Source organism: Sebastes fasciatus, chromosome 18, assembly GCF_043250625.1.
Source record: "Sebastes fasciatus isolate fSebFas1 chromosome 18, fSebFas1.pri, whole genome shotgun sequence".
Classification (NCBI taxonomy): Eukaryota; Metazoa; Chordata; class Actinopteri; order Perciformes; family Sebastidae; genus Sebastes; species Sebastes fasciatus.
This window is the reverse complement of record NC_133812.1, coordinates 12,797,792-12,810,753: the sequence shown is the minus strand read 5'-3', so window position 1 is coordinate 12,810,753 and position 12,962 is coordinate 12,797,792. Positions and strand designations below refer to the sequence as shown.

The 12,962-nt window shown below is 38.4% G+C and overlaps 1 protein-coding gene across 1 annotated transcript; it reads left to right on the top strand.

The window, feature by feature from the left end:
- Positions 1-794: 794 nt before the first annotated feature.
- Positions 795-8,683, top strand: il20ra (interleukin 20 receptor, alpha). The gene is made up of 7 exons (XM_074615890.1): positions 795-931; positions 3,470-3,593; positions 4,313-4,521; positions 4,657-4,835; positions 4,953-5,097; positions 5,400-5,536; positions 6,639-8,683. The coding sequence occupies exons 1-7, from the start codon at positions 880-882 to the stop codon at positions 7,719-7,721; spliced, it is 1,929 nt and encodes a 642-aa protein (XP_074471991.1). The 5' UTR covers positions 795-879; the 3' UTR covers positions 7,722-8,683.
- The last annotated feature ends 4,279 nt before the right edge of the window (positions 8,684-12,962 follow it).

Here is a 12,962-nt window from a genome sequence, read left to right as displayed (position 1 = left end):
AATAAAGGAATATCTTATCTTATCTTATCTTACTCTAATGTAGGCCGATTTTAATTCGACATGTGAAAGACATGATGCACACAAGTACTTTTATGTACATATACTCAGATACTTTATGTATCTCAGATACGTCGTAATATTACGAGAAAAAAGTTGTAATATTATGAGAATAAAGTCATAACTTTACGAGAAAAAAAGTCGTAATATTATGAGAATAAAGTCATAACTTTACGAGAAAAAAATAAAATAGCACGTAAAATTACTACTTGATAATATTATGACTTTATTCTTGAAATCTCAGATTTATTTTTTCCCTCAATATGGCCCCAATACTCTGTCGTACCATCGTACCATAGATTTACAACAAGGATAAATAAAAATGGAAATGTAAACAAAAAATAGTTGTTCATTTCCATTTTTATAAATCCACAGGGAGCCACTGAGAGGAGCTAAAGATCAGACCCCTGGTCTATACAGTACTATATAGTACACTATACTATTACATAACTAGGCAACACACACACACACACACACACCTGCTCAGGTGTAATGTGCACAAACAAGTGAGGTCACATTCCTTCCTCATACACGGAAACACAAGTAGGTGTTTATTGTAGTTGTCGTGGTTGAGGTTTTTACCACTCGTCGGTCATCGATAGCCAACCATCCAACAAGTAATCCGCTCTTATTCATTTCCTCCTTGTTTTTTTAGCTGATTTCTTTTAAGCGTGTGGAGGAATATCGGGCCACTGACAGGTGTTCAGCCGGTGGAGGTGACAGATAGGCCGGTGGAGGAGCTGAGCAGCTGCCGGAGGGCTGGAGATGCTGCTGTTTCTTGTGAAATTGAAAAAAACATGAGCGCTCCATGTCCATGCAGAGATGTGGACAGTGTTGATTCTTCTTCTGAACGTGGGAGGTCTGCGATGTATAGGTATGACTGCATCAAACATTATTAGTACTATAGTTGTTTTTCATGTTATTTTCTTTCTTTACCAATTATTTACATTAAAAGCCAATCCCCATGATTACACTGTAAACAATTGCTGTTAATTTACAGCAGGATTTCAACAGTGTTAACCTGTTATTGCTAAAAAAAACAGTGTTTTACTGTTAATACAAAAGAAAACCTGTTAAATTACGCTCATAGGTCGTTTTTTAACTGAACTATAATACATTCTTAAAAAACAGCACTTTACTGCTGATCAACTGTCTAAAGTATCATCAGTAACAGTTTCATGCAGTATTTTTTTAATTCTGGGACCTGATCTGCACATGTGAGGCTTGTACATTGTACATGATTGGACAATCAGTGAATTAGCTTTATTGTTCTTCACTCACATGTTGTTCTGGTTTGCATTCTGTGCTTGTAGCCAGATATAGACAGACATTTTTGGGAAAAGTGTCAACAAGTCTATTATAGCCTTTTTCCTAACAAGTGCCTTTAATTTTATTTAGTGTGACTATTCCTATGTCTGTAACCTGCTAAGTCTATTCATCTAGGCACACAATAATGTTTATTAAAATGTATGTAAAAAATACAACCTAAAAAGTGCATTAAAACAAATCAGTAAGATAATGTAAAAGACAGGTGAAAAACAGCTATATAATGTATCTTTAAACAGTAAATTAACTGTAAAATACTGTGAAATTAATTTACAAAAACAGTTCAAACTGTATTTTTTTCATTAACAGTACAAAGCTGTAAATTTCAGCAACAGTATAATAATGTTAATTTTACAGTAACATAAAGGCAACCCTGCTGCCAGTTCTGTACTGTTTATTTACGCGGAAATTCTTAACAGTGTAGGCTACTTTTTATGCTTCGACATCAAGTGAAATGTTGTGCAGATTCAGTAAATCATTGACTGTTCTGAATCTCACTGTGGAGCAGATCTGATTTATTAGGGCTATCTTATTTGTCCAGGTAGTTTTATGATGTTGACCCAATTTAAATAGGCAATCATGATACAAACTGTTTCATTATTACAACCTGCACTGGAACCATTATGCAAATATTATTAGCAAACAAATTAATTTAAGGTTAACTTGTGATCTTTGGGTTGTAGCAGGCTCACTTTTAAGGCTAGAGTGAAGATAATGGCATCAACTAGAAAACATAAGGAATCCATTGGTATCATGTCAAACTTGCTTGTCGCAAAGGAAGCTAAATAATGCTTCAAACTTACGATTGGCCAAGAAAAACTGTCATGGCCATTTTCAAAGGGGTCCCTTAACCTCTGACCTCCAGATGTGTGAATGTAAATGGGTTCTATGTACCCACGAGTCTCCCCTTTACAGACATGCCCACTTTATGATAATCACATGCAGTTTGGGGCAAGTCATAGTCAAGTCAGCACACTGACACACTGACAGCTGTTGTAACCTGTTGGGCTTGAGTTTGTCATGTTATGAATTGAGATTTGAGATTTTGATTTTGATATTTTTTAATGCTAAATGCAGTACCTGTGAGGGGTTCTGGACAATATTTATCATTGTTTTGCATATTTGTCCACTCCACCACGAGTATTAAATACTTGACAAATCTCCCTTTAAGGTACATTTTGAACAGATAAAAAAATTTGCAATTAATTTGCGATTAATCGTGATTAGCTATGGACAATCATGCAATTAATCACTATTAAACATTTTAATCGATTGACAGCCCTATTAGCACACACTGACAGCTGTTGTTGCCTGTTGGGCTTGAGTTTGCCATGTTGTGATTCGAGCATGTTTTATGCTAAATGCAGTACCTGTGAGGGTTTCTCGACAATATCTGTCATTGTTTTGTGTTGTTAATTGATTTCAAGTTATAAATATTTACATACATTTGCATAAACCAAGCCGATTTGCCCACTCTCATGTTGATAAGAGTATTAAATACTTGACAAATCTCAGAACACCCCCTTATGCAAATATTATTAGCAAACAAATTAGTTATGCTGTCTTCTAAGCCCATAAGCATAGTTGCATATGACACAATAATACAAACCTAATTTATTCATATTAAGTAAACATCAAGTATCAAAATAGCAACATACATGCACACACTTTTCAAGGCTCTGATTAACTTCCCTGTACATGCCTTGTCCATGTCTGTAACCTACGACCTGGATACTACTAACTTTAATCAATGTGTGGCCTGTGCACAAAGAGTTTAATGAACTCAGGTTTTCTTTTTTTATAATGTCATGTGCATAGAAAAATTCAGTTAGTTCAATTCTAATACTTTGGTTATATTGTATTGTGTTTTATGAGCAGCCAGTAGTATCACAGCACAACAGTGTGAAATATCATATACTTTTGTGGTACCATAAATGCAAGAGGAAGTGGGTTAAAGGTTAGTCAACCACCCTGCGAAAAAATCTGCTCCGAAAATAACATTGTATTATGTAACCAGAAACTAGAATGACAAAGATGAGTTCGTAATAAATGTGACACTCATCATTCTCAATGTCTTTGTCCTCAGTCTCCTCCTCTCCTCCCAGCCCAACCAACGTGATCTTCTCTTCAGTCGATCTGAGGAATGTGCTGCAATGGTTCCCAGGAAGTGGCACACCGGATAATACACACTTTACAGTGCAGTATGCCATGTAAGAAAAGATTTAGAGTTTAAATTAAAAAAGAAATTGAATATAAAATGTGTTTATTCAACAAAAGTGGCCCTGAAGACAAAGTTATTGACTTCAAGTTGCAAATACTTTAAAGTGGCAGTAGGCAAAATGTTTTTGGCATCATTGGGCAAAAATCCCATAATAACCTTTAAGCATATTTTAATTCAAGTGTTCTGAGAGAAAACTAGACTTCTGCACCTCCTCATGGCTCTGTTTTCAGGCTTTAGAAAATCTATCCTGTGACGGGAGACTTTGTCCAATCACAGGTCATTTCAGAGAGAAAGCGTCATTTTTACAGTTAAACAATAAACTACAAAATGTTTCTGAAAACATTTGAGGTGAGAAATAGGCATTACAGTTTTATAAAAATAACTTTTTTTTAAATTATTTTTACTCAAATTCTGCTGCTTTAAGTTATTTCCTTTTTGGTGCATTACTGTAACTACACTGGACTTTACCTGGTTAAAGTATTTATACAGGCCTTTCTTCAGCAAGTCTAAAAGGAATTTACAGGCAAGAAGAAGCAGGAGAAAAGGGAGGAAGAAAGAAACAAAAGAAAAACGTAACTAGATCTAACAAACAGCATTGTGTTCCTTGCTTGCGGGGGAATTGCACAAGGAAAGGAGTGTGTTTTGATGTCACTCCCTCCATTATATTGTCATCCTCTGATCTGTGTGGATCTACTGTGTCTTTCCCAGCTACGGGGACAGTGTTGCGGGCAGCAAAGGGAAACGGGTGAACTGGAGGACGGTGCGGCACTGTACAGAAATGGCGCGGAGCTGGTGTGATCTGAGCGATGAGACGTGGGATCTGGAGCAGGGATACCATGCCAGGGTTCGTGCTGTGAGCCAGAGAGAGTTCTCCAAATGGGCCTTGACACGGAGGAGATTCGATCCGAAGACGGACAGTAAGTTTAAGTGACCCTCTGTCGGAGACATAAATACTAACAAACACACAGGGGGAGGCCGGTAACTTAGTCGACATTTTGACTTTAAATATTTAAAAAGTACCCAAAACTAAATATTTTGGTCCATCTGTGCAGCTAGTTTTGGCCCTCCACTGGTTTCCGTGGAAATAGAGGATAACAAAGCCATAATCAACCTGAAGGGGCCAATGAAATATCAGCCTAACAACCACACCCCAGCGGAAGTTTCCATGGCAACAATATATCGCCAGATGACTTACAACCTCTCCATCTACAATACCCATCGCGAACAGACGGTGAGTAAAAACATATACAGTAGCTTGTCCCACCCTTCTTGCACAGACAGACTGCTAAATCAAGCACACCTGAAGTTCTCTAGACTAATCTGTGTGTGTTTGTGTGTATGTTTGTAGCACCATGTCCCAGTGGCCTCCAGTTTGTACAAATATCGCCTGATGGATTATGATACAAAATACTGCTTCTCTGCAAAGTCAAGATTGCTCTCCATGCCCGCCCAATGCCAGTCGTCATCATGGCAATGCATAACCACGCCTCAAGGTACAACCACATCACACTTGTTTGTGTATGTGAGAGAGAATATTTTGCACCCTGTTTGACGGGTAGAAAGGAATGTGACTAGACATGATATAGACGTCAGAGATGTCTTTTATTGATTTAATGACTTGGAACATTGCCAAAATTAAAGGGAAAAAAATGTTTTTAGCTTGATAACATGCAACATGCGTTTTAGATTTTATACAATGACTTCTGATATGGTTCAGTGTTCACATAGTATTTCCTATATGTACCTTTATACACAGTATTTGTGTGACATGTCCTTTATTCCCGTCTCCCTCCAGACCCTTTGTTTGGCCAGCTGCAGAACGTGGTTGTGGGTATTGTTGTTTCAACTGTGTGCATGTGTATGATGGTCGTGGTTGGCTATTTTCTCTATCGCTACCTGACGGGGAAAGGACGGAAGAGCCCATATATACTGGTAATGCAAACACACTTTTACACACTTTTACACACACTGGCAACTGAACTAAATTTTCTTAATTTTTATCTTTAAAGTAATGAAAACTTGTGTCAATGGATTAAAGGGGCACTCCACTGATTTTACACGTGAAGACCATAGACTGTATATAAAGATGGATGACATGACAGCTCCCCAAAAGTGAAGCCAAAACACCTTGATCGCCCCCTGGTGGTTGGCTGCAGTGTAGGTTATAAACCCCGCCCCCTCCATGTTAGCGGATGGGACATGGGCCAAACTAAAAAGTCAAAGTACACGTCAAATACATTTTTCCCAAAGATGGTTTCTATCATTTTAGATAGTTCTTATCACGCTGATGTTTGTTCAAGTGTTCATTTTTCTGATAAGTTTGGTTTTAATTAGTTATATGATGCTATAAAAAAGGGGGTGAGACGTCATGATTGACAGCTGCTCTGCGTGGAGCCATAACCATCATGAGTCTGTGCAATGTGTTAGTTAGATCATAAATGTAGTTATAGAGATATTGTGGTTAGTTGTTGTGTCTTTCTAGCCAAACAGCTACCGTGGTGCTAACTTAGCAGCTAGGTGGCTCACGCCAGCAAGCTGCGGCCGTACTCTGCTCGATTGGCTCGGGCGGGTGTGTGGGCGGGACCTTGATACCGTGGCTCCAGCCGTCCGATCACTACTGCGCAGCCTCTGGCTCCAAATGACGTCAAAAACTCTAGATGGCAGCTCCCGTATCCGGGATATTTTGGCTTCACTTTTGTACATTGGGAGGAAGTGGAGACGCGTCGTCCATCTTTATATACAGTTTATGATGAAGATCAGTTTACTTGTCATGACAGCTATAAAATGTCTTCTGTGGCTCTGGAGGAGCTTTGTCAAGTCAAGAAAATATCAGCCTGGATATGGCTGTGGGGATTGAAATATATGGGGCCTTTACCATGCAGGGACTGTCTAACACAAGAGGTGCATAATAGGGAAAGTTCGATGTAGTACTATCATTTGGCATCTCACAATATCAATAATGTGATGTTTATTTAAAAACTGTTTCAAAAGCTAATGGTCAATGTTTTAATACCACATACCCTTCAACCTCCAGGACCCTCCTGCTTTTCATCAACCTGTTCTGACGTTCCCCCCTGAGAATCCCAACCTCCTTGTCATCACCATCATCAAAGAGATACAACCAGGGAGCGGCAAATATGACCCCGCATTCCCCAAGCGGCCGCAACACGTCCCTCTAGGATACGCCTGCCAGAGGCCCGAAACACCGCCAGAGCCCGAGGAACACTGGGACGATTTGTCTGTCGACTACGGGTTTGTTGGCGCGGCTCCTAAAATCACTTTCGGAGGAGAAGATTGGAGTGATACGAAAGGTGAACACCAGAAATGTGCAGCAAGAGACAGTTACGAGAGGAAAGAGTGGAGAGTCAAGGATGCCCGCACCGCTGGACACACACAGACAGAGATGAGCACACTTATACAAGCGCGTGCATGGTCACCGCCGGCATTACTGACCCAAATTCAGGCACCGTTACTGTCTTTTCAGGGAGCTTTGGGAGAGGTGGATGGAGAGGGGGAGGAGGAGGAGGATAGAGAGTTTCCAGGTATATTTATAAGCACAACACCAAAAACTGGCCTCTTCCGTATTCCTTTAAATCCGGGGGAAGAGATGGATGGAAAGGTGACAGTAAGAACAGATGAAGAGATAGATGGAGGAGTGGAGGAAAGAAGTGAAAATGAGGAAGTACCCCTTCTTTCTACTTATGCCACTCAGAACACCACATACAAGCCTACCTCCCACTCTGACCAATCGGATTTCTTACCAGACGACTATGGGGTTCTGAGAGTGGCTACAGCACATGCAATAGAGGAAGATGAGGGGGAAGAGAAAGAGGAGGGAGCTATTTGTATTAATTGGGATCCCCAGACCAGGAAACTAGTGTTGCCAGGGATGGCGTTGGAGTTCAATAGGGAGGGAGGGTTGGATGGAGAGAAAGGGATGATGGGAGGAGAGAAGGAGGAGGAGGTGAATTCGCTGGAGGGCGAGCTGAGGTTGGAAAATGTGTTTGTAAGACAAGGGTCCGAGGAAGAGAGAGAGATGGAGAGAGGTGGGGGAGCAGGGTGGGAGACGGATGATTTTTTGACCAGATGGAATTTGGTAATCTCGATGGACGAGTAGATGATATTCATCAATATATTTAGCCCATTATTACAACAAAAAGCTCTTATAATGTACACTTAAATTCAATAGCATGACCAATCAGTTTGATTTAGGATACACTAGGGATATACCGATCCAACTTTTTCAGTCACGATACCGATTAGTACTGTAGTTGGGTTACTTTTATACCTGTGAATGTTGCTGTTTTATTATTATTATTATTATTATTATCATCATCATAATTTATGGTTTATCTGATCACACTAATGTGAATACTTACTAATCACACTGTGTTAAACTCTGAATGGACTTATCTGTGTTCACTTTAGTTTTAATCAAAGTCAAAGTACCTCTTAGAGATAACCGTCATCCTGTAGCAAAGTATTCTTCCTGATTAAACGCTGCGTGATGTCAGCCATGTACACCATTTACACCATGTACACCACAGCGTTAGATCTCAACCCAACAAAGCACTAATGGACTGATCTGGACCGGTGTCCGGCACCAAATTATAGATTTCTTTTTTGTAGACAGATTGCAAAATCTTTGTGGGTTCTGGTGATTTAACGGTAGTACGAAACCCGACAGAGAAACTTTATTTTGGCGTTTACTATTGTAGTATATTCTACTTTATGTGACCACAGTTTACGACTGTACATATCTGTGTTTACTTGGTCTTACTGTCTAGCAGTAGTAGTTGTGGGTAGTTTCAGGTCTGTTCCTGTTTTAGTCCCAGGATCATAATTCCTAATTTTTTCAGTAATTGATTGCAGCATCACTTTTAACACAAACCCACCATTGCTGAATATGTTATATGAAGGAAATACTGATGTTCAGAGGAACAAGACAGTATCTATCTTTGTGATTAATGTGTTCATATATGAAGTCAAAGCTATAGCACTTTACTGTTTAATCTTTTTTTAAGCTGCCTAACCTGCAGTATGTGTCAATATTATCTGTGGCTTTGTACTAAAAAAAGGTTATTTTGAAATCATCATTTTATTTCTTTTCTTCAAATAAATTACTGTTTACAGTGCGATGCTCCAGCATTATCACTCTGTCTTCTTCTCTAGTTTTGTTTCTGTATGCTACGTTTACTTTTGTTTTGAGCTGAGAAGATATTTTATGCGTCTCATCTACAAGTTATGCGACCGGCACTTCTGCATTCCATCGACACAGGATGAATGAATCACATGCACTTAAGTCCCTTTGTTTGTTTATTCAGAAGAATGTCACATTAATTATGTTTCATTATGTAACAACGGAGGAGCGCTTTACACTCTTTCGTCAATGCTGTTCTTCTCTCTGATCTTTTTGTTTGCCATTCAGCCCGCATGAAGTTCAAAATGTTATATGAAGGAAGCTTTGATTCTGACTGTTTTTACTTTGGGGAATTTCTGGCTGTGAATTACTTTAAAATCTCTTCCTGTACACTGGAAACCTGCGTGTATCCAAAGTAAGGGGAACTTATGAAACTCTACAAGCATATTTAGGGTCAGATTCATGTATTTACACAACTCAGGTCATCTCAGATGTGATATGTTTAAATGGTTTTACTCGGGGAAAGAAGTCAGTGATATGTTGTTAATAGTTTTGTATGACAGAATTATTATGTATTCAAAGAAATAATAATAAAGTGACCTCGTTAACTATTCTGTTCTGCTATGTTTTTAACAGTACTCTTACCAGTTTTTACATATTCCCAGGAAGAATCTAGTTTCAAAATATTCACACACGTGAGGAAATAGATGGTTAAACTTTAACTTTCATTCCTGAAACACCTGCTTTGTCTACAAGATGAAACAAGAGAGTGAACAGAGACATCTGCTGGTCATATTGTAAACACCCATGATGATATTTTCTGTAAAAGCAAGAGCAAGGACACTTTTTTCACATTAAAATAAATTGAATGTACTATATATATATTTTTTTTTACAAATGTGATGTGTAATCATAAACTGTATAATGCATCTTTAGAGCCATATTAGTTTTCAAACTGAGCACCGCCAGGGCTCCTTGTATCACATCTACAGCATTTGACACTGCTACTCACATGACAGTATACCATACATACAGCATAACGGCTTAACTACAACGCAGAAAGATCTGTATGGCAGCCAGTATTTCCAGGTGGGATCTAAACTTTATCAAATGTAGCAAGGGGCAGTGGTGGAAGAAGCATTTGGATATTTAAAATTATCCAAATGCTTATATATTTTAAAAGTAGCAATACCGCAATGTAGAAATATTTCTGTAAAAGTTCAATTCCTGCATTGAAAATCTTAAGTATGTATGCATAGGTAAAAGTACTTGTTATGCAGATAAATGGCCCCTGAGAGTGTTATGAATATGTCACGTTAATGGACTGCTATTTGCTAATAATTAATGTTAATAATAATAATTAAGTATTAATGTTTATGTAGCATTTTCTGTTGTGGTAAGTTGAGGTGAAGCTAATGCTACCTATACTGTCGGGTGGTCTTTGCATAATATGTTTAAGTCATGTTTTATGTGTAAAATCTTAATCTTCAAAGAAACTGGTAACTGTCAAATGCAGTAAAGTAAAAAGTACAATATCTGCCTCTGAAATTTAAGGAATTAGAAGTAAAAAGTTGCACAAAATGGAAATACTCAACTAAAGTACAAGCACTTACGTAAACATGGGCTACTTAATTACTGACCAGCAGTGGTGGAAGAAGTACTCAGATCTTTTACTTTAATAAAATAAGTATACAGCAGTGCAGAAATACTCTCTTACAAGTAAAAGACCAAGCATTCAAAAAAGTACAAATGTATTAGAATCAAGTAAAAGTACTCATTATGTAGCATGATTTCAGAATCATATATTTATAGTTAGTAATGTATTAATGTGTAACCTACATCACTGTCATAGTGGAGCTGGTACTAAGTTACTTCTGCTGGTTATCTTAAAGTGGCAGTAGGCAGAATATTTTTGGCATCATTGGGCAAAAATTCCATAATAACCTTTCAGCATATTGTAATTAAAGTGGTTTGAGAGGAAACTAGACTTCTGCACCTCCTCATGGCTCTGTTTTCAGGCTTTAAAAAAATCTAGCCGGTGAAGGTAGACTTTGACCGATCACAGGTCATTTCAGAGAGAGAGCGTTCCTGTTGGCTTTGCTCCGGTCAGGTGACCAGTACTTCACAATGGCTGCCGTGTCACAAACCTTCTCTTTTAACAGCTAAACAGTACGCTAAAAGAGGATTCTGAAAACATTTGAGGTGAGAAATAGGCGTAACATAATATTGATTCATATTTGATCAACGCTGCCTAGTTTGACCGTTTGGTCGGAGTTCGCGAGTGATTGACAGCTGCCTCTCATAGACAGTAGACGGACAGCAGACCTCAGATCAGCTCTGACTGGTTGTTTACTTCTGGTCTGTGAAATCTTGCAGATGCCATTAGGAGCACCGGAGGACACAGATGCAAATGATTTTTTCAGGTTACATGTACTACTGTCACGTTTTATAAAAATAACTTTTTTTAAATCATATTTAATCTAGGCCTATAATAATTAATAATATTCTATTAGTTGATTTAAAGGGACTATTTGTAACTTCTTACACGTATAAATCAATCCGGGTCGGTGTCCAATGCGCTCTCGCGTTAGGCTACGCTGTTCAGACTCAGACTCCTACACAAACTACACGGAAGCACCAAAACCGCAAAGTTATATCTAGTGAAGCTCGTCTTGCTAAACAGTGTTGGCCGCGGTCGGAGGACACGGGGGAGACCGTAGCTTTGGTCTCCAGGGCCGGAGTCTCTGCTGTACTCTGCTCCGCTGCTCCTCTGCCTGCCTGCCTTCACTCACACAGCACGCTCGTTCTCGCTCGCTCAGCTCGCCCTCCGGCCGCGGTCGGGAGGCTGAAGCAGGAAAAGCCAACACTAGGATCAGCATTGATTCATGGAGAGACCTTCGTCTGGTCAGCTAACATTACTGCCAAGCAGGTGAAATAAAGAGTGATATTGTGGTTTTAGCTGATTTGTTTCGCCTCACTGTTTTGACAGATGCTCGCTCACATTCACATTCGGCGAGCAACAGGACGTTGACTTTCATTGACTTAACGGCCACAGGTGTCGCTGTTACAACCAATATCTGATTCTTACAAACAGTCCCTTTAATTTCGTATTAATCTAAATCTGCAAAGTAACTATTAACCTATTAACTAATGCTATCAAAAAAATGCATTGGAGTAAAGAATATCCTACAATATTTGTCTCCAAAATCATGAAGTGGAAATACTCTTGTGAGTAAATTTACTTAATTACATTCCACCACTGCTATTTTGGGATCAAACTTGTAGGCCTATAGTTTGGGGATATGGTCTACAGAAAATGAAAAGTGTATTTACATATGGTCACTTAATAATGTTCTAATCTGAAAAATGCATGTATTGTATATTGTTCATTCAGAGCGAAAGGAATTTTTAAACTGTATGAACAGTATACTGTAAAAAAAGAAAGAAAAAAAAAGTGTAAAATAACGAAAATTGTCCGGCAGCAGGGGCACCAGAAAATGTCTGTTAAAAAACGGGAAAAATACTGTCCATTAATTAACATAAATAAACTGAAAAAAAACCAAAACAGTAATTATTTTTATATAATTAGCCTTTATTACTGTAATATTACAAGAAATATTTTACTTTTACCATATATATATTGTTAGAACAGTCATACACCGTAAATCTAAGACCATTTACATATAAATCACAAATGAAACATGTAATTTTATGTTGCAAAAGCCCAAATTTACATTAACTCTCAGAAGTTTTGCAAAAAAAATCTGTATTTTTACAGGAAATATTTTTTGAATTTCATGAAATTCTTTTCTTCTAATACAAATTAATTGTTAAAATAGAGTCATAAACATCTAAAAAACAGAATAATTATCTTTAAAAATGATCAAGAAAAGCTTAAATACAGATAATTACGATTGTGATTACAAAAAATACTGTAAATCTTACACCATTTACATATAAATCACAAATGAAACATGTAATGTTTACATTTTTTTTCTGTCATTTTGAAATACAGACAAAAAATGTAAATGTTTGTTTTTACAGTGTACCTTTAGGTGGCGCTCTGTGGTTAAACAGCAGCTCCTCCATCCTTCCCATGATGCCTCCTCCTCCTCCTCCTCCATCATGGCTGCACCCTGCCCGGCTTCATCTCCACCGCATCACTGGGCGGTGACCGCGGAGAGGTCGGACTCGGACTGCCAGTCGTTGGGCACTTCC

Bases quoted from the DNA above. Each gene is read 5' to 3' on its own strand.
- il20ra (XM_074615890.1), top strand. From the start codon at position 880: ATGTGGACAGTGTTGATTCTTCTTCTGAACGTGGGAGGTCTGCGATGT. The intron at 3,594-4,312 runs GTAAGAAAAGAT...TGTCTTTCCCAG, and splicing joins TTTACAGTGCAGTATGCCAT to CTACGGGGACAGTGTTGCGG. The intron at 5,098-5,399 runs GTACAACCACAT...GTCTCCCTCCAG, and splicing joins ATGCATAACCACGCCTCAAG to ACCCTTTGTTTGGCCAGCTG.